This window comes from Onychomys torridus, chromosome 5 (assembly GCF_903995425.1).
Source record: "Onychomys torridus chromosome 5, mOncTor1.1, whole genome shotgun sequence".
Lineage (NCBI taxonomy): Eukaryota > Metazoa > Chordata > Mammalia > Rodentia > Cricetidae > Onychomys > Onychomys torridus.
In genome coordinates this window covers 48,170,068-48,194,464 of record NC_050447.1, presented here as the reverse complement: position 1 = coordinate 48,194,464, position 24,397 = coordinate 48,170,068, and the positions used below count along the sequence as shown (strand labels likewise).

Below are 24,397 nucleotides of genomic sequence, written 5' to 3'. Positions count from 1 at the left end.
AGGCAGGAGCCTGGAACCAAGGACCCTCTGCTGAGGAGGGTTCTCCTACTGTTTCCCAGAGGCTGTAGGGCCAGAGTCCTACACAAGGATCCTCCTGGCTGTCTGACTGCAGTCTGGGAACTGGAATAAAGCTGCTCTAGCTATGCCGGCCCAGAATGAAAAGCCAACTAGTCAGTGTGACCCAGGAAGGTCAAGGTTGAGTGTGAGTCTATGGCCTGGGACCACTAAGGTCACCACAATTAGACCTTAGCTTTTCATATAGTTTCCAGCAGAGAAGTTTGGGTCCCTCACACCAGCACCCTGGAGTGGCAGGTGTTTCTGCAGTAGTGCACTGTCCCTGAAGCCTCTGGTGTCCATGGGCCCTGCACTGTCCCTGGGCTACAGAAACAAGGACAGGACACTGACTGCTTCCTCTCAGCTGAGGTTGGGACAAGGCAGGTCGTGAGTTCCCCATCTGCATCAGGCCAATTCTTGGCTCTAAGCCCACCCTCCATTCTCAGGATCACCTTTTACTGTTTTTTTGTTTTGTTTGGTTTGGTTTTTGCTTTTGTTTTTTTCTTGACATCAGGTCTCATGTGGCCCAGGCTGGCTTTGAACCCCCTATGTAGCTGAGGATGACCCTGAACTCCTGATCCTCCTGCCTTCAGTGCCTGAGGGATTACAGGTGTCCACTAGGCCCAGCCAGGAAGACCTCCTTCCTTCCTGTGTGAATGGAGCTTGAAAAGCAGCTTTGTCTGTGGTCCTCTGGAGATACTGAGCTTCTCAGCCCGGTTGTTTCTTGGACAAGGGGAAAATCATGGTCTTCCAGGTTGCACAATGCAGCTCTCTCAATATACCGGAGTGTGGCTCTGCCTGTGTCTAGACACTCAGCAGAGGCAGTCTAGAAGCCACCACACTCTGCCTCCTACACCCACAACACCCTAACACAGCTGACCGCAGCAGAGTGGCAGCTCACCAGAGGACGTTTTTTTCTGTGAAGATAAACACTATTGTGAGTGGTAATGACTCACACAATCCTGAAGGTCACAGGCCAGGAAGGCTTGAGTGTGTTGCTAATGGGCCTGTACAGATCTGGGCCACTACCAGCCAAGACTAGAGATACTGCTTGGGATTATCCAGGTAATTTGACCTGCTTGTGGTTCACGAGCTCAGCAGGGCGGCCAAGGAGTGCTTGTCAGGGAGTGCAGTTCACACTTGCTTGGTGGGCCCTGGGGGAAAGCTACTACAGGATGACAGGATACCTGGGTGGGAGTGGGGGGCAGACTAGTTACCTCCAAGAGACACTGGCCAGCGGCTCCCAGATGTGACACAATCACCAAAGCTAGTTGTCAACACAGGACATCTGCAGGTGAAGGTGGGACACCTCCAGTCTCCTGTAGCTTTGCTCCCACTAGCGGCCACCCTGTCCTCAGAGGGTCACCAGGTCCTTAGCAGTGCCATGTGGGTCTACCATGAGTCAGAATTTCCCAACTCTATGGGGCTGGATCTGCAATAAAGAGCTAGAGACAGACAAAACAAAGCCATCCTTCCTTCCTCCTTAAACGATTATCTCAAAAGGTTGGTATGGAACAGTCTCCAAGGTATTCCTAAGTCCACGCGCTGGAACTGTTGATGCTCTTCCCCTTAAGGCTGTGCAGGGCTGCACGGGGCCAGGCAGAAGTCAGACAACCCAGCTGCTGCTGCTGCTGCAGTCAAGTCATACTACTCCTGAACTCACACTAGCGCAGGACTGGGAGGAGCAAGGAGAGGCTACCACTCTTGCACTGCTGAGGAAGGCTCTAGAAAGGATTGCAGGGATGATCTCATCACAGTTATGGGGTCCTAATGCTGGGGTGGGTGTCCTAGCTGGCCCCAGTAACACATACTATGTCATCAGGGGCTGACCTGGCTGTCAGCATTTGTTGGAATTGCTCAGCGATGGATGAACTGCCTTGGTCACCCCCAACATGCAAGAAATGCTCATTCCGAAGCTTTACCCATCCTTCTCTTCTCTGGACATCCTAGGGGGACATTCCCCACAGGGAAGGCTTGCCCATGGCAGCTGAGTCCACAGCTGTCAGAAGAGGACTGTTGTGCTCATAGATAGACCTTGACTAAATGTGACTGAAGGCTAAGGAACAGAGAATGAGGTGATGAAGGGTGACAGGAGAGCCTGCAGGCCTAGTTCAAGGTCAGTGACCAGAATGGCAGTGGCTGGCACAGAAGGAACCTAGGCCACTGGTGGGGTGGGTGGGGACAGCAGCTTTGGAGCCAGCACACTGGATGCTATGGGTCAGACTTTGTTTGGCATGTGGGTGCAGAGGAGGCAAGTCCCTGTGGGTCTTTCAGGAGAGGGCCATGGGCTGGAGCTCCCAGGCAACATGGCTTCCCTGTGGCCTCCTCACTCAGTCAGATCCATTCTGTGTGCTCCAGCTCTGACCAGTTACTCTTAGCAAGGGTGTCACCCAGAAGAAAGCATTCCCCACGCTTCTTGCAGTCCATGACATGTAATGCTGCTGCCGGGAACTGAAGGATTTTGTCTGCTATTGAAGGAGAGACTGTGTTGAGTGGACAGGTCACAGGTTCTCTTGGCAGGTCTCTCGAGTCTGAGACAGAATGCTCACGCCTAGGAAAGTGACAACCCTTGAGTTCTCTTCCAGTTCCTGTGATTTCTAGTTCCTGCCACATGAGGAAGTGGAGAAGAACAGGTAGCCATGACCTTTCAGGAAGGCTCCATGGTCCCTCTGCACAGCTTATGCTCACAGAAAGTCCTGTGGCAAGGAGTGGCAGGCTGTGGCCCTTAGTAGTGGTTCTGTTCTCAAGTTACAGCTGTGTGGATCCCCTCCTGCACCTCCATGCCCACATGTCCCTGGCCCTCAGCAGGAACTTTGGGGACCCTAGCTTATGGCCTCCTCCATCCTCTGTCTCATCTCATAAGCCTGGTGCTCAAGGATGGGTGGGGGGTAGATGGTCCCTCATTTTTAGCTGTTGTACATAGAGTGGGGAGCAGACACAGGCAGGGGAGACAGGCTTCCGGAGTCTTTGAACTGCTAGTTCTAGGGCAGCCAGGAGCGGCTCTGGGTGCTGCTGGTGTCATGCAGGGTCATCACTGGGGTGACAGCTCCTGGGACAGCGGCATGTGCTGACCTCCTATTCTGTGGCCATTTGTTCAATGTGGTCACTTAGCAGCTTGTATTGCTCTGGAAGAGAGAACAGGATTATTCCAGAAGAGATGGTTGGTGGCCAGGAATGACTTGGCCCAGTCTGTACATGCAGGCCAGGGATAAGTCTGCTGACAACCACAGTCAGCCACAGGGCCCTAGGTCGTCAGTCACTCCTTGCTACATCTCAGAGCCGAACCCTTGTCAATAGTATGTGTCTTCAGGAGCACATACTTGGAAGTGGGCCCTTGTTCTCAGGAACATGGCTTTTGACAGGAATGGTGTCATGTGTGGAGTGGGACCCAACAGAAGGCAGGTTGAGCTCTGATGACCACGTGGAGGGGGAGGGACACTGAGGCTGCCTCATGGCTACAAATGCCCTTGTACCTACACAGCTGCTCTTCCTGGCTAGGAATGAGGGCAGGGGTGAGTCACTCGTTCATCAGAACATAGGTCTGAGTATAAGGCCTTGGCCCAGGAGAACACCAGCTGCAAATGGTTGACACACAAACCTGGCTGTAGTGCTGAGATGGCAGCACAAAGCTCTCTGCTGAGCAGAGCAGTAGACTACGGGAAGCCTCAGAACCCCCACTATCCACCACCAAGCCCTGACGGTGTGGTTCAAAACCGGATGGCACTCTAGAAGGTACCCATTTGTGGCCAGGGTTTCACTCTGCACAAATGCAGAGTTAGGATCCAGAGCCACGTTCATTTTTGACCTGGCTGTGCCACATGTCTCCCGCCATCCCTCAGCAGAAATGACTTCCAGCTACACAGCCAGAGTCTGTGTTCCATGGATTTGGGAAAGAAGGCAAGCCAGGGAAGCAGGTTTCCATACAGGCGCCCTCTTCCTGGCAGGGTGGGAAGCCCCAGTGTGGAAGGCTTGCTCTGGCTCCCACCTCCCCACAATACCCTAGGCCAGCTCACCCTCATCCAGGTTGCCAATCACAGCCTGCTTCTTCAGGAAGTCGCTGCACAGCTTCTTGTGCAGGCCAAAGGCCAGCATGTTGTGGGTGAACGTGCTGCAGGAGAAACACTCGTGGTCATTATCCTCCTGCTGGCCCAGAAAAGGGAGCCAAGACACTGGGCTCTAACACTGGGGGATGGCTGGGACATGGGGCATTGTCAGGTGAAAATGTCACCCAAACCTCCTATCTGGAATTTGCGCCCCAGGATCAAGAGAAAGACTGACCACCCAGCCCCGTGCTCCTATGAAATCAGACCCACTCCACCACCCTGCCCAGGTGGTAGGTGGCCCAGTCTGGCTTTGTGATTCGGCTCTCACCCCAGCTGCCCGAAGGTGATGTTCTCATTGAACCGCAGGCTGTCATCCCGCTCCTCCTGGGTCATGTGACACCATTTCTCCCTGTGGGCACAGGAAGGACAGGATGGGCTTCAGAATGGCTTGGGACCCTCCCTCCCCTGCTCTGTGGAGCTGGTAGTCTGCACTGCCTCTTAGACACGTGGGGACCTGTCTTCGGGGTAGCTTCCACCAGGGCCTGCCACTTGTCTGGGGATCCCCAAATACCAACATTTACTCCCTGCCTAAGGTGAAGACCACAAAGCTAACAACACTCTGTTGTCCTGGAGACCTGAGAGGGCCTCGGTTCTCATAGCCAGGAAACTCAGAGGGGCTTGGACCTTGCCTGGTGTCCTGGGACCAGATGCACAGGGCAGCATCTACAGAAGACTCAGGAATGGGGAGCCTGGGAACATATGACAGCCACACTGTCCTCTCTGCACAGACTCTGCCTGCCTCACAGGAATTCTCCACCATGGCTGTTTCCCACCACGGAGGGGACAGTAACTCCACACTCTGTCTATAGGCCTCCTGGCATTAGCCTGTGACCATGTGGCCAGCATGAAGCCAGCCCAAACTGTAAAGCCAGTGGGGTGGTGGACAGTCTCTAAGAAGAACTGTTCTCTGCACTGGGCAGATGGCATGGGGTGGGTACCTGGGTAAGGTTGGGGTGTTCTTTAGGCATCCACCTGCCCTGTGTAGAGGGAAGGCCCAGGAGTACCATACAAAGTTGCCTGTGCTAACACCTCCACCACTACCACAGCAAGACCACCACATGTCACCCATCACCCTGGCTTTCCCCTTCCCAGTGAGGCTCCTAGAGCAGCCCCTCCTAAGAGGGCACAGAAGCCCCTGTATCTGTGCTCACTGCCCACATGAAGTCAGGCCCTAGTACTCATACGAGGACAGATACACAGCTTCAGACAGGAGGAGCTCCCTTGGGCCCACGTCCTCCAAAGAGAAGCCTCAGGATGGAAGAGCTAACTAAAGGAGAGTTGAGAGAAAGACTGGAGCACAGGGAGAGAAGAAGTAGCATGGAGGAAGGAGAGTCAGTGTGGAGAAGCAGAAGGAAGGGAGAAGGAAGGGAGGGAACAAAGGAACAAAAGCCCAGGCCTGGCTCTTCCTGGCCCAGGCACCCACTGCTACAGCTCAGCAGGGTGGAGTTCACCTGCAGCTTCTGCATGCTCAGGCAGCACCGCTATCAAGATCCCAGAATGCACTGGAGGGACTGTGCAGCCTTCCAACACTTGCTCTGAGTCTGTTTAGGTGCTCACAGTCCCGTACCACCAGCAGCCTGCCGTGTACAGATGTGCACAGTGAACCATTCTCTGAGTTGTGTGGCTTAGCAGCTCTGCTCCTTCATGCCTGACCCCATGAGGAAGTGACTCTCCTTGCTGTGGACAGGACTAAAACTGAGGTGTCACCTGACTTCTGAAAAAGAGTGGAAGGTCATGAGCACCTTGACCTGGCTGGTGCCTTCTATCTAGTTGCTTCCTGAGAGCTGAGTTCAGGCTTCTGCAATGTCCTACACATGGAACATCGATCACAAAGCTAAGCGCTCTCTCTCCCTGTCTACGTGTGTGTGTGTGTGTGTGTGTGTGTGTGTGTGTGTGTGTGTCTGTCTGTCTGTCTGTCTGTCTGTCTCTGTGTATGTGTGTGTGTCTGTCTGTCTCTGTGTCTGTGTCCGTCTATCTCTGTCTCTCTGTCTCTGTCTCTATGTGTGTGTGTGTCCAGCACTTGATGGAAACCTCTGGGACTGGGTGATGGAAGGAAATCTTCTGTTAGCAGGGGTCACTGAGGAAAACAGCTGCTGGAGGCTGAGGGACTTGAGTGACACCAGCTACTCTCCAGTAGGCCTATGCTGGTCAGTTAGCTGCTTGGGCTCCAGTGAGGAGGAGGCTTGTGAGGCCTAGGCAGCTGGAAAGCTGGACTCAGAACAGGTCACTGGGCCAGTAGCATGGACCAGTTCAGCTGTCTGGGGTGGGGGTGGGGTTGTGACAATGCCAGTCTTTGGGCATGATTTGCTCCTAGGAAGCTGGCTTGTCTGAGAGAACTTGGAGCTATGGGGCCCTGCTACTGTGAGGGGTGTCAGGCCTGGATGTCCCTCCAGCTACTGCAGAGTCACAGCAGTGAGGATCACCAGAGTAGCACAGCTGTGAACCATCGTCACAAAACATGCATGTTCAGGCTCCAAGGAAACCCACCTGGGTTCACAACTCTTTATGACTGGGCACAGCTTTTACTCTAAAAATGTGTCACAGAGGCTTCTAGGAAACATGAGTCAGACCCCTGCAGGCTCAAAGGCAGCCCATCTTTGCTTCAAGGGACTACCCCCAGCTCTTCTGGATACCCAGTGGCTGAGGGAAAGGGGGTAACTATCCTTCCATGTGACTCCAGACTAGATAACACCTCCCTTCAGTGGGAGTGGGAGGAGCTGCAAATAGGACAGCTTTTCCATAACCACCCTCCACTTCTACACCAGTGTGATTCCTGTGCCTGTCCCAGGTACAGAGGGGCCCATGGAGAGTGCCATGCCCCTGAGGGCTAGCAGTCTTTTGCCCATGTGTGCCTCTTGGGTGGCTCATAGTGTTCTCTTTTCTAACTATCTCAGGATGCTCTGATCCTGGCAAGCTCTATCTGTCTTGGGTCAGGCCCTTTCACCAGCCTACCTAGCACAGGGCATACCTCCCCAAGGACACCCTCCCCTCCTGGCAGTGGCCTCGGAAAGAACCCCAGAGCTGTAAAATGGAACGAAGTCACGTGGACACACACCTCTTCTCCTCCTGCTCTCCAGCATCCCCTCTGGAGCGGCAGCAGAAACAGGTAAACAAAGGCACATGTCAAAGTCATGCAAGATATGTGGATGGAAAAGAGCAAGCAGAGAGGATTATTCTAGGTGGGAGCAGAGAGGACAGAGAGAGACAGGGAACCCAGAACAGATGGAGCCCTAGGAGCTGGGAGAGCTCAGCAAGAAGCCAATGGCATGCCTATAGGCCGCCCAGTCTCCAAATAGAGTGGAATTCTCCCCAGGGTCTTCTAGAAGTCTAGGGCCTTGTCCACCCCATGCTCCCTCTGTTTCCCCAGGAAATAGTCCCAACAGATGGTCATGGGACTTGAGGCAAGCCACCTCATTCCCACTGGCCTCAGCTGCTCCTTTGAGGAAGGGTTCTACCTCAAATAATCACTTTCCCACGCAAGAGCCTCGACCAGATGGCACTCTGCTCATCTGTTCCCTGCCAAACACAGCAAAAGGCCCAAGGCCTCCCTAGTGACAGTCAACTGAAGCTCTGAGACACTGGCTACAAAGCCCCACACTTGATGGGCCAGTAGAGCTGGCCTGCCTTCCATGGGGGCTGCTGCCTTGCAGCTGACTGGAATGGGTCGCAACCTGTGCCTGCTCCCAGAGAGAGCCTCTGCGGTACTGGGACAAGCCTTCCCTGCTTTCCCTGCTCTCTGAACAGGGTCCTGCAGGGCATCTGAGGTGCAGGACTAGCATGGGCACAGCTGAGAAGGCCTGCTTAGGCTCCAGCTACGGCCCTAGGGGGAGGCTGCACTGCCAGGCTTGACTCTAACAGTGAACAGAGGGGTGGAGTGGAGGCCAATGGCCTCCCTTGGGCAGAGGTGGCATTTTTAGGAGGATCAGGCCATGTCATGCCAGAGCCCCAGGACAGGAAGCACCATGCAAGCTGAGCATCCCACCCCAAAGCTGTGAGCACTAACCCCTCAGGCAGCTTGCAGGGCTCTGGGACACATGGGTGGAGGAAACCAACAGCAGCTCAGCCATTTTGCTGGCTCCCAAGGACTTGGGAGAGTGAGCCAAGACTTAGTCCTTTCTCCCAAGGCTGGAGGGGACACTCTTGGCCCATACCTGGTGGTGGGAGATCGCTTCCGCCTCTCACAGTGGACAGCATCAAAAAAGGCCGCATTCCAGAACCTCGACGTGTGCCTGCAGGATGAGACATGGTAAAGGTCTACCCAGGAGTAAGTTGGTCCTCCCGACACTCTACCCCAAGAGTAACAGCTTCTCATTTTGTGAGTGTCTGGGAAGCCTGAGAGGTAGCTAAAGTGGTGGTGCTCTGGCAGGGGATGGAGAGTTGAAGAGGACCATGGGAAGGTGGAGCAAGCCAGCCTGTTCAGTTGCCCAGGCACGCAGCAGTAGGTTTCCAAGGAAAAGTGGACAGCTAGACCCCTGCCCTACTGAGCAGGATCTCACCAACATAGCAACCCTGAAGCCACACACCATGACAGTCATAGGACCATGGAAGCTGAAACAGTTCTTCCTGTAGAAAATCAGGGGTGGGGGACTGGAGAGATGGCTCAGTGGTTAAGAGCACTGATTGCTCTTCTAAAGGACCCAGGTTCAATTCCAGCATCCACATAGCAGCTCACAACCATCTATAACTCCAGTTCCAGGGGACCCATGGCAAAACACCAATGCACATAAAATAAGTAAATTAATAAAGAAGAAAAGTAAGAGATAAAAGGGATTAAAAATAAAAAGAAGTCAAAATATTAAAAAAAAGAAAAGACAGAAAAAAAGAAAATCGGGGTGGCCTGTGACTTGTGGCCTGCATCTGCACAAGCAGGTTCATTACCTCACGGCCACATGGCAGCTTTGACTACACAGCATAGTGTGTGGGAGACAGAGACCATGTGACCCAGGGTCCACAAGAATGGCTTCTGGCCCTTTGTTACACCAGCTCCAGGAACCTGAGGGCCCAGCAGAGCTCCTGGGGTAATATGGACCCAGTGAGGCCCTCCTCTCTCTGCTGCATAGAATCTGCCTCCCTGTGCTGACCTCTGCTAGCCTCTACCCAACCCTCTGCCCTGGGGGTTCCCATTGCTTTTCTCAGCCACACTTCTCACAAAGCCCTTGCTGGACTGTGACCTTAGAGGGAGGAGCCATGTTGATGCATTCTATTCAATACTAGAGTTGCTCCTCGCTGATGGGTGAAGGTGAGATGGGAGGCTCCCCAGGGCTCTGGCCAGCACTAAAGGCGCCCAGAGCGCCTAACAGCTGCTGTCTTGGTCTGTTTTGTGTGAATGCCTGGTGATGTTAGCACAATGATATATTCAGAAAAGATATTTATTTGACTCAAGATTTATGGCTAGAGGGTCCCAATAGTCTTGTACTGGTTCTAGCAAGGATCCCTGGCTATATCCCAACATGGCATAGGAGAGGCCAAGTGTATAAGGCAGCCTTGCTTCACAACATCCTTGATTACTTGAATCCCTTCCTGATGGTGCCCAGGCCGAGTCCCTTGCACTAGACCTCACTTCTAAAGCTCCTACCATCTTAATTTCACTGCATCAGGAACCAGAGCAGATGAACCTTTGGGGAACATACTAAAAGCTCAGCCCTGGTTCTTGCTTCAACTGTGTGTGTGTGTGTGTGTGTGTGTGTGTGTGTGTGTGTGTGTGTGTGTGTGTGTATGCACAATAACAATATGTAACTGACATCCGGTGAAGTTTACCCAGTAATGTGAGATGTAGTGCAAGGGTAGTGTTGGCTTAGTATATGATAGCCCTGGCACAAGAAAATTAAATAAGGTATGTAGGGGCTAGAGGGATGGCTCAGTGGTTAAGAGCACTATCTGCTCCTCTAGAGGACAGGGGTCCTGATTCCCAGCACAGACATGGCAGCCCACAATCATCTGTAACTCTAGTTCTAGGGGATCTGACGCCTGTTTCTAGCCTCCAAGGGTACCAGGTGCACATACGTTGCACAGACATACATGCAAGCAATACATTCCTAATAGTAACTTAGAAAATGTGTAAAGAAGCAACTAAGGCATGAAACTCAGTGATTTTCCAGGGTATTCCGTCGTGCAGCTCTCCCCACTGTCCAGCCCCACAAAGGAAGCCCACAGCAGTCACTCATCACCCCTGTCACTTCTCCACTGTGGCTCCATGTGCCCTGCATTCTGTACAAACAGGACGAGATGACTCATGGCCTTTTGCTTCTGCCTTCTCCGTGAGAATGACGGGTGGTGATCTGTGGACAGGCTTACTCCACAATTCATGGTGCAGAAAGACCACATCATGCCTACCCTAGAGCCAGCCAGCCTTGCCCACTGGGACTGTTGTGAACAGTGTGCTCTAAGCTCCATACACATCTCCGTGTAGGTATCTGCATGAACCCACAATGGAATGCCTGGTCACACGGCATTTCCGTAATGGCCATGCTGCTGTACCTTCCCACTTGCACAGAGAGTCAGATGTCTTCTCCACATCCCATTAAGATTTGCTGGCACCGATCCTCTCACTGTGACTACCCCCAAGAGGTGAGGATGGCCACTGCCTTTGCTGGAGACACAGGCAGCTGAGGGGCTGGGCAGCAGCTAGGCCTGGTCAGTTGGGGCAGGATGTGGGTGGGCCTTACCAGATGGGCTGCTGCTTCAGATGCGTGTACAGGTAAACCTTCTCTCCCTTCTGTTCATCTTCGGGGCTGATCACGGTCACTGCAAGAATAAGGATGTCTGAGAGCAGCCTGTGCTGGTCTCCATGTTGGGAGACCCCACAGACACTCAGCAGGCACTGTCTCCCCAAAGCCATCAAGCTACACTGTCCACATTCCAAGAAGCTTTCAGCCAGCCTTCGCTTAGGGCTTCTTCCCAGTGAGGTCCATGAAGAGGCACCTCCCCTAACATCTGGCTTAACTCCCTGGGGTGGAGGATTAGTTTCTGCATAGTCTGTTTAGAAAGGCAGCAGCAAAGGCCTTCCCTGTGCAACTCGCTTGTTCCTGTAGTTGGCTAATGGTGGGCCAGTTTAAGAGTCCTGGGTGGTGTGTCTTGGTTACAAGGCCATAGAGGTAGGCCCTGCCTTCCTTCACAGGCACCCTTTTACCCCAGGCATCAACCCCCAGGTTCCACCATGCCATAGCACCCCACCCCCAGGTTCTACCAAAGGCCATAGGCCCCACCTCCCTAAGGCCCCACTTCCTAGACAGCCCAAAGAGCCGTGTTCTTACCAGTCTTCAGCCGTCTGTCCTTAGGTTTGTTTTCATCTTCCCTGGAGGGAGAGAGACCAAAAAGTGAAAAGGTGGCCCATGCTATACTTCCTGTCAGATACTGCCCTGTTCTCTGTGTGGCTCCTCTGAAGAGAGGGTGGGGATCAGTGCCACAGTGGCAATTGATAGGTCTGGAGACTGAGGCCTGTGGTGCTGAGACTGCATGGCCCCATTTTCTTTGAGCCCACTATGTGGACAGGGAGGGACAAGTTGTGTATCCTGGCTGTAACCAAGTCTCAGGTAGTGCAGGGCCCTGGATGGCTGCCCCTGTACTGTTATTTCAGCACCCCTGTGACCAATGCTCCCATCTCAAGAGCCCTCTGGGGCCAGGCATGGTGGCTCTTGACTTGAATCCCCAGCACTGGGGAGGCAGAGTCAGGCATTTCTCTTCCAGCTTGAGGCCAGCCTGGTCTACATAGCAAGCTCCAGGACGGCCAGAGCTACATGAAGACTCTGTCTTGAACAAAACAAAACCAAGTTCACTGTCTACCAGAGCAGCCTCTCTGGAGGCAATGGCACCCAAGACCTTCCTCCTGATCTCACCCATATTAATTTGCATGACAGTGACAGGAGGAACGAGGGACAGGGTGTGTGATTTCCCTATTGCCAAATGACAAAGCCATATGCGCCTGTCAGCCTAAGAAACAGGGTTCCTGGACCCCTGTGTGCCAGCAAGCAAGCAGCACGTGGAAACCATGGGAAGCTCTGGGAGTCATGCAGGGTCATGCTGAGCTGGCAGCTGCAGGACTCAAAAGCAGCTGCAGGGCCAACACTAGGCAAGCCAAAGTTCATCTCCACACAAGCTTAGGCCTGATCCCACACTCACTCATTTTTCTTGGCCAGTGGTCCTTTCAGCTTGGTCTCCAGCCCCCCAAAGAAGCCCTTCATGTTCTCTGTGTTCTTCAGCAGCCGCTCAGCAATGTCCTTCTTCTCGGCCAGCCAGCTGTTAGCTGACTTCAGGTAGGAGTCAATGCTGCCAGCTGGCTTCTCCCTGGGCTCTGCAGGGAGCAGGTGTGGTTTGCCTTGAAAGAGGGGAGGAAGGGAGTAAGAAGTTGTTTGCAGCATGGGCAGGAGAGGGAGAGTGCCTGAAGGTGGTTTCCAGGGACTGCAGACTAGAAGGCACTGTCCTTAGTCTCCTCAACAGGGCAGTCAGAAGCAGCTGGCTTAGCAGGCTCCTCAGACAAGGATGGCCAGACGGTCAATAAGCATAGACTGCACAGAGCAGTGGGCAGAAACTATGAAGTGGCCTGAAGGAGCTGGCTCTGGAAAGAAGAGAAGTCTACACTGAGAGCCACACAGCGGGTCTGAGAGGCTGTGGCAACAACAGGAGCAGAGGCTGCCCTGGGTGGGGTACAGGGCAGAGACTCAGCCTTGTCTCAAAGGCATCTGGAATGTGCCTTCCTCAGGTAAATATGGGAAGAAGATGGATGGGGAGAGATGAGTGGGGCAACCCAGAATCCTTCCTTAGAGCAGTGAGTGGAAATAACCCCACCAAGGAAACTCCAATGGCCAAGTGTACATCTTTGCACAGACTCTGGCTAGGTGAGTAGAATGAACCTTTCCATTTGACTTGATGGTAGCCAACAAGCACAAAGCCTGCTGTGAAGAGCCAGGCTGACGATCTATAGCAGTCAGGCCAGTTGGGGTTTCGAGGAGCAGAAGACCCGGAGCACACGCAGAGGGAAGTGGAGCAATATTGAGCAAGAAGGGTGTGAGGGGACTACTCAATTACCCATGCCCAGATTTCCATAGGAGCTGGACCAGGCTCTGCTGGCATGCTACAGGGCTCAGCACGAGACACCTTGGAGCTCCTGTACACTGGGTGTTTCAATGAATCAAAAGAGACTTCCCAGCTCTGTATCTTTGCTTAATCATCCCCAGCCACCCTGGTCTCTTCCCAGGATATATAATCCCAGGCTGCTCCCTTAGAAGGCCAGCTCTAAATCCCGCTTTGCTGGAGCAAAAAAAAACCCTGGACACCCCCACCCCCCACCCCGTGCAGCACTCCTGCTTCTATCATTTCCTTCCCTATACAGACAGCCCTGACCCCAAGTACAGCCCATGTCTCCTTCCACATTAGGAGTGCCGTGCCTGCTTGTCCTGTCCCCAACATCAGCTCCCTCTCTCTGCAAGCCTACTGGTCATGATGGAAGTGCCCCTTCATGTTGTTTACTTTTTTTTTTTTTTTTTTTTGAGCTGAGAATCGAACCCAGGGCCTTGTGCTTGCTAAGCAAGCACTCTACCACTGAGCTAAATCCCCAACCCTCATGTTGTGTTACCAGCACACAACTGCATTCCTGGGCCGCTGCTCTGCTCAGGCTTACTCACCCAGGTGGTAGTAGGTGAAGCACATGGTCATGAGGTTCTTGGCAGGCCCAAAGTCGTCCATCTGGTGGCACCTGGGATGGGAGCAAGGTTAGCTGGCTAGAGCCCCACTACCTGACTCCCACTGCAAGCCTGTTTTGTTGTTTATTTGTTTGGTTTTTGTTATTGTTGTTTTGGTTTTTTGAAATAGGGTTTCTCTGTGTAGCCCTGGCTCTCCTGGAACTCGCTCTGTAGACCAGGCTGGCCTCGAACTCAGAGATCTGCCTGCCTCTGGGATTAAAGGTGTGCGCCATAACCAGGCACCACTGCAAGCTGATGAAGCAGGACCAGGGTGCTTCAGAAGCCTCAGGTCCCAGACACTGCCACAGCAGTGACAGGAACACCCAGCACACAGTCAGGGGAGCCAGACACTGCCACAGCAGTGACAGGAACACAGCACACAGTCAGGGGAGCCAGACACTGCCACAGCAGTGACAGGAACACCCAGCACACAGTCAGGGGAGCCAGACACTGCCACAGCAGTGACAGGAACACAGCACACAGTCAGGGGAGCCAGACACTGCCACAGCAGTGACAGGAACACAGCACACAGTCAGGGGAGCCAGACACTGCCACAGCAGTGACAGGAATACCCAGCACATAGTCAGGGGAGCCACTGCAGGTGCAAGGTGTTTGTGGCTCTCAGCCTGGGCTCTCTCACATTAAGATCAAATCAAGGCCCAAAGCTCATCCTAGGGCACCCCAGCAGGGCCAGGACCTGGAGTCACCTCAAGCTTTGGTCCACACCAGTGACCCAGACCATTTTGCCATTGCTCCTATTCTCAGGAGTCATCAGGATGTGTTGTCCCTTACATACATGCTCAGATGTCCTGGAGGGCTGTTAGGAGATGAACCACTAGACAGTCCCAGGCTCAGACTCAGGGGTTTGGTGGGGTGTGAACACATGTAAATTGTAAAACCCCAGGCCACTGTTGTCCCTATCCTCCTGGTCCAGAGGTAGCCCTTGTGAACCACAGTAGATAGATACTCATGCCCCTTCATGTCACTTGTTGAAAATCAAAACAAACTACTGTATACAAGAAAGTGACATACTGAGTGGCATTTTACAAATGCAAAGGACCAGTCTTACTATACTGTGGTATGCTAAAGACTACAACCAAATATTAATGGGATAGTCACACAGCCATTCAACTTAGCACATAAATGGAGAGGAAGAGGCTTTAAAAGGAGGAAATTATACTAGTCCAGCTACAGACTCTGCACTGTGAAGGAGAAGGGCAAACAGAACAACCCCATCTCCATCAGGGCAGGAGGGAGCCCACTATTCTGCTCCCAGAAGATGCTGGTCACGAATTCTAGCCAAGAGTGGGCGACAGCTGGTGTGGCCGTTACTCACAGCTGGCTCATCATGGTGGGAAAGTGTGAAGGACAGCCGCAGGAGGCTTTGGGGAGGACACCACTTACTCAAACAGCACCACTGCGAAGGACTGCACCAGGCGGTAGAAGGTTGGCTCAGACACACACTTGGACTTGCAGCGCTGTGCAGAAAGAACCAGGCAAATCAGCAGGACTTGGTGACATACCGCAGTTCAGCAAGGCTGGAGGCTTGTCACTCTGCACGTCTCCATGCCTCTTGGATGGGCCCCAATGGCATCTTCTCTTCTGCCAGGACTCTGGGCAGGACACAGGCACTTCCCGGGGCCCTCTGCACTGGAGCCCAGAAGGTGCTCTCCTGCTCTCGCAGGATCATAAAGTTTCTCCGTGGAGAAGTGGGGAGTGACTAAACCCCAATGGCAACTGGCTCTTCCTGGGTTTGTTAATTACTCTTTTCTGCATTTTCTAACTCTATGAAGAACACATCCCTATTATAATGGGAATGTGCAAGCTGTGAATCTTCCCAAGCTTTCTCAATACATTTGGTTTTACCTGCCTTTCACAACCTTGAAAATGTTATCTTTTACAAAATTTGAATACTACAGGTTTTTAATAAAAATATGCATGGACAGAGCCCACATGCTCGCCTATGAAAAAGAATTTGGGGAGACTTTCCAAGCTTGCCATAGTCCTTATTCCTTCCAAAGTAGAGCTTCCAACCAGGGGGTAGGCCTTTATAGCCTGCCTCAGGTGTCTTTGACTTCATTCCACGGCTTATGTCCTCCACTCTCCTCACCATAGTGGCACTGAGCAGGTAGGTTGTTGGTCCTTTTTGCCCACCTTGCACTCACCTGTGCACTCACAAACCGTGCGAACCACTCACGGCCTTTCCCATCTTCACCACTGCAGTATTCCCCAAACTTGGCTTTCTCTTCCTGGTCCAAGTCCTCCCTGTGAATAGCAAACATTTTCCTCAAATTTAAAGAAGAAAATGAAACAGAAGGCTGAGGATTGGCTGGCGTATATAATTTGTACTTATGGGTTTGTCAACAGACAATAATAATATTATTAATCATATAAAAACACATATAAATATGAATATATTATCTATTGATTAATTGGTTATATATTAATATAATGTATGAATTACAATATAAGACATATCATCTAAAATATTATAAATATACAATATACATTATATATATTTTCAGATAATGGTCTCTATTTGAGTCTTGTCTCAAACTTGCTATATGGCCAAGGATGACCTTGACCTCTTCATCCTCTGCCCCCATCTCCCAAGTGCTGGAATCACAAGTATATGCCACCATGCTTAGTTTATGCACTGCTTGGGATTAAACCAGGGCCTCATGCACACTGGGCAAGCACTTTGCCAGATGAGCCACAGCCATAGCCTAACAGGTAGACATTTGTTTTGCTTTTAATTTGTATTGGTTTTAATGAGAGTGGACCATCACACTATGAACCCCAAGACCATAGCTGTGAGTAGACTATCTCCACAAGATAGGCTTGATAGAATCCAGGTGCACACCCAGTGGAGCTACAGTGTTTGAAGCCCTGCATTTCCACCAACTCAGGAGATGTTCATGTGCTGGTCCATGAAGAACCTAACCCCTGGCAAGCTGCTGTAGCTGCTAACACATCAGTGACTAGACCTGGGACCCCGTGATTCTGGGCTGCCACCTACCACCCTGTCCCAGCTGAGGCACCACTTAACAGAGACATGGAGGCAGAGCTAAGGGTGCCACCCAGACATTCCCTGCTCAGGCCAGATTCTAGCCCCAGACATCTGCTTCCTAGGCCTCTGTTGTTGGTTCCTCTATTCTATTCCTTCAAGAACCACAATAGAGTCAGGAGATGGCAAGCACAATGACTTGAGTTTGATTCTGGAAACCCATGTAAAAAGCTGGATCTGCTGGGCCAGCTAGTCTATAGTGAGCCATGCAGTGGTATAACAAGAGAGACCCTGCCTTAACAAGGTGGAAAGTGAGAACTGATTCCTGAAAATTATTCTATGACAGATAAGTTCCAGGAAGAGACTTCAAGGAAACAGTTACTTAGGAATCAGCTGCCTGTAGACTCCACCAGGAGGCTGGGTGACCAGATTCTGTTGCCTTTATCACTCTGAATTTAGTTACAGGAGGAATAAGTGCAGCGTCCTGACCAGCAAGGCTCTGAGACAGCTGGAGAAGCTTCTCTGGACATGCCCAGTGGCTGGGAGGACAAAGCAACAACAAAGTAAGACTAGTATCAGTGGAGCTGGGGGTGCAGAGTGGAGGCAGCAACCCCACCGAGACCAGAGTTTAAAATGCAGAGAGCAGGGCTGCGGAAGTGGTACAGCTGGTAAGCAGAGAACCTGAGTTTAGATCCCAGCGCCCACATAAAAGCTAGACATGCTAGCACACACCTGTAACTCCAGTGCTGGGGGCAGGGACAGGAGCATCTTGAGGGCTCACTAGCCAGCCAGACTAGCCAAACCAAGGAGCCTCAGGTTCAGAAGAGACCCTCTCTCAAAAAGGTGAAGAGAGAATAAGGGAGATACCAGACATCACCTTCTGTCCTCTGCATACTCACAGGCATGCACACCTCCACACACAGGTATAACTATACAGACCAGAGCCAAACACACACACACACACACACACACACACACACACACACACACACACACACACACTTATACACATACATTTAAGAATGCAGAGGGGCTATGGGAGTAGCTCAATAATAAGACACTTGCCTAGCATGGATGAGGCTTGGAAATTCTATCCCTGTGGAGGTCTGAATGAGAATGGCCTCTGTAGTTAATATATTTAAATGTTTGGTCCCCAGCTGGTGGCACTGTTTGGGAAGAATTAGAGGCATGCCCTTGATGGAGGAGGTGTGTCACTAGGGGTGGGCTTTGAGATTCAAAAGCCCACACCATTCCCAGTTACCTCTCTCTGTCTTATGAGTCAAGATATAAATGATCAGCTACTGATCTAGTGCCATGTCTGTCTGTCTGCTGTCATGCTCTCCACCATGACTGTCTGGATTCATCCTCCGAAATTGTAAGTCCTAAATAAATGTTTTCTTTTATAAGTTGCCTTGGTTATGGTGTCTCCACAACAATAGAAAAGTAACTAAGATAATCCTCAATACCCTCAGGAAAAAGAATACACAGAGAAATTCTGAAATGACATGTCAATAGCTAACAGAGCTTACCATTTGTTTCTCTACTGCATCCTCTGCCTCTGTGGCAATAAGGGCACAGCCCATACCATACAGGCTACTGAAGACACCATGGAAGACAGTCTCTTATCTGCTTCCTTGATCCTATGAGGCCTAGGCAGAACCACTCACTAAAAGTGAGAAAACTTAGGGGAAACAGATGAACTGAGTCTGTATTCCAGTGCTGACCAGGACAAGCAGGGAACATAGGCCTGGCCAGGCTAAGGACCACTCCTTCTGTGGCCACTCTTGGTCCTGACATCCCAATTAAGAGTTGTCAATATGCTGCCCCCAGACAGTCACAAACAGCCTGTAGATACATGGCATGCTGCTCCAGGGAACAGGTATTAGTTGGTCCGGGGTGGAGTCCAGGACTGGGAAATCTTTATCTTTTTTCTCCTCCAGAGCTGAGGACTGAACCCAGGGCCACGTGCTTGTGAGGTAAGCACTCTACCACTGAGCTAAATCTTCAACCCCTCACAGGGCTGGGAACTCTTTAAAAACCCCCAATATGACTTTATAGGTAGCCTGGGATGGCCACTGTAGCCTACAGTAGGAAGCAGGTCCCTGGGACCTGACAGCAGGCTAATGTCCTTAGAAGGTCTACCCTCCAATTCCAAAGAAGGTTTAACACCCAACCCAAAGAGGGCTTACCTTCCTTCTCAAAGAGGGCCTACCCTCCTTCCCACAGAGGACCTACCCTCCTTCCCACAGAGGACCTACCCTCCTTCCCACAGAGGACCTACCCTCCAGAGAAAATCTTCTCTACGTAGCTACGCATAAATTCTCGAAGTGCCAGGGTCTCCTCATCTGGGGCTGAGTCAGCACTCTGATTGGAGGAGAAGGACTCATTGGAGGAAGAGCGGCGGTCTTGGTCCCAGGATGGGTGTGAGGGTGACTCGCCCATGTCATTCTCACTGTCTGCAGACTCAGTGGTCTCACTTTCAGATGCACCATCACCCAGGGAGCCATCTGGGTCCTGGAGTATTGAAGATGCTGCCTCCAGGGGAGGGGACGTAGGTGGTTCAGTCCCAAAGTCAATCAGGGAGCCCACAGGGACTTCTGGGGCCTCCATGGTGACTGGGCTGCCAAACAGGATGGGCACAGCCTGAGCAGTTTCCTGAAGCTGGAAGCACGCACAAGTATGTTGGGAGCCTCTGGCTACCACCAAGGCTGAGTCTCTAGCAGCTCCGAGGCCCTATGGCATCTGGAGTGGAAACAGACATAAACACTGTCACTATGAGAAGGCCAGTCCCCCAAGGAAAGTCACTGATCACAAATCAACCTGAGGAAAAAATGAGTCACATTTTTCCTGCACTGACGATAATCTCTGTACCTACAGAATCTGGGATGCCACCAGTCAGTGTCTGTTTCCTATGTGCACTTTGCTGCCATGTGGTAGCAGGCCATAGGTGCTCAGGGACACCAGCATCAGGACCCCTCCCAGTAAGCAGCATACTACAACTCCACATGCTCCAGCCAGCCAAACCAGAGCCATCACCAGAGCATAATGCCCCTCATTTTCACTGGCAGCAAACACCGACCAGCACAATGCTCCAGCTGGCTCTTTGTCCTCAGTAGCTGTGTAAGTGGCACCCTGCTAAGCAGCACAGGCCCCTCATCTGCAGAGTCCTTTTCTCTTCAGTCTTCCCTCTAAACCCAGAGCCTGCCCAGGCCTCTTGCTCTTCTCAGTCTCTGTGGTTCTACCCTGTTCTTCCCCTCCTCCTGGGCTGCAGCTACCTGGATATCAATGGGAAGTCACCTCCCATGCTCTGATCATGAAGCCTGGAGTTCTTCTTCCTCCTTTCCCTTCTCCTTTGCCTCTCTCTTTCTTTCTCTCCCTCCCTCCCTAGCCCCACTGCAGAATCCTGTTCACCCTCCAGGCCAGGTCACGTGCCCATCTTCTGAGAGGCTTCACTCCACAGCAATTCAAAATCAATTATGGTCCCTGCTGACCTGGCACTAGCCTTTCATCTAGACTCATGTATGAGCCAGTGCAGACTCTCACTGAGCATCTGGTGCATGAATGAGCATACCTCACTGGGAACATAGTCATGGAGCTGAGAGAGCATGAGAACCTTGTTTCTGGCATTGGCTCAGGATGTATTTGGTGTTCTGGAAGTCCTTCCTACCAGTACTGAGGGTCAGCAGCCGAATCGCGAAGGCCTGGGACAGCCATGCTTAGTGGTGGAGGAAGCATCCTCATCCTGCCTCAGGCTTATCAGACAAGACACCTGGGAGGCTATGCAGGGACAGGGCTGCCATCTGTACTGCTGAGATGATTGCATCTTCTGGGGGAGATGCAGTTCAAACCCACACATGTTGACTCCTGAGAGCAGAACACTCACAGGTTGATCATAGATTCCCTCCAATCACCCAGCACAAGGTATTTTTAGATTCTCTGAGTCAGAAAGATGGAACAGCTGGCTCTGGCCACCATCCTCATGCACACATGCACAGGGGCAGTGGTACACGTGCAGTAGAGCCCATAAAGCCTGAATCAGTGCAGAGGAGACTCACAAAACTTGGCTCTAATATCCTGTCTAAGCCAAGACAGTGGCAAGGGCTCACAAGGTGAGAGGGCAGTGAGTGGCAGCTCAGAGAGGATGGGATAAAGAGGGGCACTGGGATCTCGTCTGCTGCCCATGGCCCTGCTTTCTGGGAAGGTCTCCTAATATGAGACAGCAAGACTGAGTTAGATGTCAAGGGGCCATGTGGAACCACATTCCTACTCTCCAAAGAACAGAAAGCCACACACATGGCCACCTGCTTGTGGCTACCAGTGAAAAACATACAAGGGAAGCATTTGCAGTGACTAGCACAGGGACACTGTTAATCCTACCATATTATAGATTCACGCAGCTCTCACTAAACCTTGATTCTCATTAATACACAAATCACTCAAGAGAACATGCAAGAGGGAGCACAGCCACTGAATGCTTGGACAAGCCTCAATCCATGCTAATCACCACAAAGAAAAAGCAAAATTTCTAGGTGTGGTGGCTCAGGCCTGCAATCCCAGATAAAGACAGGAAGATCCAGAGTTAAAGGCCATCCTCAGCTACAATGTGAGTTTGAGGCCACTACATTTGTCCCTGTCTCAAAGAAAAAAAAATTAAAACACACAAATTAGAACATTTATGTACCCAGTTATAAAAATTTTAAAACTATAATCCAGCATGCCTTTACTCCCAGCACTCGGGAGGCAGAGGCAGGCGGATCTCTGAGTTCGGGGCCAGCCTGGGCTACAGAGTGGGTTCCGGGTATCACCCTAGTTCTAGTAAGACTGACCTCCAGACCCCTGGCAAGAAGGGCAGATGCAACTTCAGAGATTTCACGTCTACCACTCCTCCCATTCAAGAATTTGAATGCATTGCCTTTATTCTAAGAAAAACAGTTACACAGGAAAAAATGTCACTACAATAGTATCTGTGACCCTGGCAGACAGGCATCTACATACAGTGAGTGAAGAAGTGACATGGACGTCATAGCATTCAGTGACTAAAGAGTGAGGACAGTGTCAATGGTTACGGGAAGTGTCCTACTGTGCACCATCCCTGCGGGGGCACTGGGAACATAGGGATGAATATAAATCAGATGACAGTGGGCTGGAGACATGCTATACAGTAATGGTTATAGGATGGCACTGAGTCCAGGTCCCCTCTTCAGCCCATTTTCATACCAGTGACCCATGAACCAAAGAAGCCAGTCTAAGAGAACAGAAGAGTCACATGGGCCTGCCAGCATAGGAGGCATGAGACAAGACTGACCTATTAAAGGCCACTTCTGATCCAATCTGGGGCTCGTGGGGTGGCGAGGTAAATAAGTCACCCTTTCCCAGAAGCACAGAGCTAACTCTGCCTCTATGGGTTCAGGATGGCATCTTTGTCATTGTTCTATTACTGTGAAGAAACACCATGACCATGGCAACTCTTACAAAGGAAAACATTTAATTGGGGCTTAAAGAGAGAGACACATGGCCTGGCTTGAGCATTTGAAACCTCAAAGCCCTCCCTCAATAACATACTTCCTCCAGGAAGGCCTAACCCTACTCCACACCTACTCCAACAAGGCCACACCTATTCCAACTATGTTATATCTCCTAATCCCTTTAAATAGTGCCATTCACTCTGAGAGTATGGGGACCATTTCTATTCACACCACCACAGACAGTAACAAAAATCACAGACTAGGGACAAAGTGAGAGGAAGCAGAGGGGGCAGATGCTGGTCCTTAGCCTTGTGCATGACAACGTGTCAGTTGTCCCTAGGATGGTCTCATCTCCCACAGAAGAACAGGCTTGCTGGCCAACCCTACGTGCAGAATCAGGATGAGGCGGTGTGTATCAGAAGGGCCTGGACATCAGCTCCCATTCTGCTCCTCAGGAAGACAACACAGCTATAGGCTTCCAGGGAGACAAGGTCACTGTAGCTTTCATGATAACCTCCAGGGGAGGCCTGGGATTGCCTGAGGACAAAGAACTGACACTATCCCTGCTTGGAGCCAGCTAGGGGCTCCCATTAAGAAGCACAAGTCCAGTGGTATCAGAGTTTCTAGAGTTTTCAAGGCATGCTGTAATCTGCTATGTGAAATCTTCCAATTTTTCAATAGTGGCAGTGGATTTAAACTCATTTCAAAGCACTTTGTGAGCCCGAAATCTGTAGATCACACTTCAATCTATTGGAGGAGGCTCCAAGAGGCCCTGGTGGTGACCAGTTAAAGATACTGGCTTTCAGTCTCAGGACTCTGCTCCACAGTGCACGCATCCTCAGGTTTCCAGAAAAGCTACCTGTCTCTCTGCACTTTTTGGTTCATGGTCAAGGTGCTGCTAAATAACTGTGACTTCCACACTTGGCTGAGATTCCTTCATGCCACAAAACATTGATGGGATTGTGAATCAGCCACTGTGAGAGGATCTGGAGGCACAGCCAAGAGCAAGAGTGCCTGTTTGCCTGTCAGGCTCACCAAGTACAAGAGCTAGGGTGGTGGTGGTGGGGGGGACGACAGCTCAGTTGGCAAAGTGCTAGCCACACAAGCACAAGGCCCCACATTTGATCCCCTGAACCTACGTTACCACAAACAAGCCATGTGCAACAATGAACACCTGTAATCCCAACACCGAGGAGGAGCAAACAGGAGCAATCCCATAGTTCACTGGCCAGCAACCAGCCAGCCTGGTCAAATCTGCCAGCTCCAGGCTCAGTGAGGGGTCCCACTTCAAAAAATATGGCACAGAATGTATAAACTGATGATATGACTGCTTCGTGATATGGTTAAGGGGAAGGTTTTTATTGTAGATATGAGAGCGAGAACAGTTAGAGGCACCTGGAAGAGTCCAGAACAGAGATTAAGTAGTAGACTGAGCATGACCAGCAGACTGGACTTGGCCATGAGAGAAGCAGGAGCCGAGCAGAGTGATAGAGAGAGTGGGGGTGGGGTGGGGTAAGAGACAAAGAGAGGGAGGGCACAGCCAACATAATAGGGTTAGAAGGAGAATGAGTAGCTGGGGGAGGGAAGCCTGTCAACAAGGGAAGCTTAAGGTGGGGGAGGCAATGAGAAGAGCTAGGATGCCAGCATGAACTCTGAAATGTGTAACAGGTACTTTGGGGTGATACTGAGGGAGCCTGGAGGCCAGCATGTGCATTGGTATGCTAACAGATAACGCACACAGCCATCTGTCCTTTCTGCCAGGGGTAGGGAAATGGCTCCTTTTGGCAGAGGGGAACCAGCTTCACAAGTTCCTGAGAAATGCTTGTCTTTTGTCTAACCTCCAGAATTTGGGGAAATGGAGTTTGCTTTGGACCTGACACAGAACAAATGAGAAAGACATCTGACATTGACCTCTGATTACACACACACACACACACACACACACACACACACACACACACACACACACAGTACTACTGAGATGGTCTCAGGTAATGCCCCAAACAGTGCTGTTAGGTCTGGAAGGAGACCTGGTCCCCAGAAGTCAGCACCACACACAGGTCCTGAGGTGATTATGTCCTAGGAGGCCCT

The 24,397-nt window shown here is 51.5% G+C and overlaps 1 protein-coding gene across 2 annotated transcripts; it reads right to left on the bottom strand.

The window, feature by feature from the left end:
• Nucleotides 1–619: 619 nt before the first annotated feature.
• On the bottom strand, nt 620–19,582 carry Kiaa0513 (KIAA0513 ortholog). Of its 2 annotated transcripts, XM_036188337.1 has the most exons (12): nt 19,123–19,582; nt 16,000–16,099; nt 15,239–15,312; nt 13,778–13,848; nt 12,276–12,471; nt 11,411–11,451; nt 10,823–10,901; nt 8,309–8,386; nt 7,213–7,242; nt 4,426–4,506; nt 4,068–4,162; nt 620–3,179 (listed from the first exon to the last, which is right to left on the bottom strand). In XM_036188337.1, the coding sequence occupies exons 1-12, from the start codon at nt 19,449–19,451 to the stop codon at nt 3,130–3,132; spliced, it is 1,224 nt and encodes a 407-aa protein (XP_036044230.1). In that variant the 5' UTR covers nt 19,452–19,582; the 3' UTR covers nt 620–3,129. The 2 variants fall into 2 exon arrangements, with proteins under 2 accessions (XP_036044230.1, XP_036044231.1); XM_036188338.1 differs by lacking the exon at nt 7,213–7,242.
• Between the last annotated feature and the right edge of the window lie 4,815 nt (nt 19,583–24,397).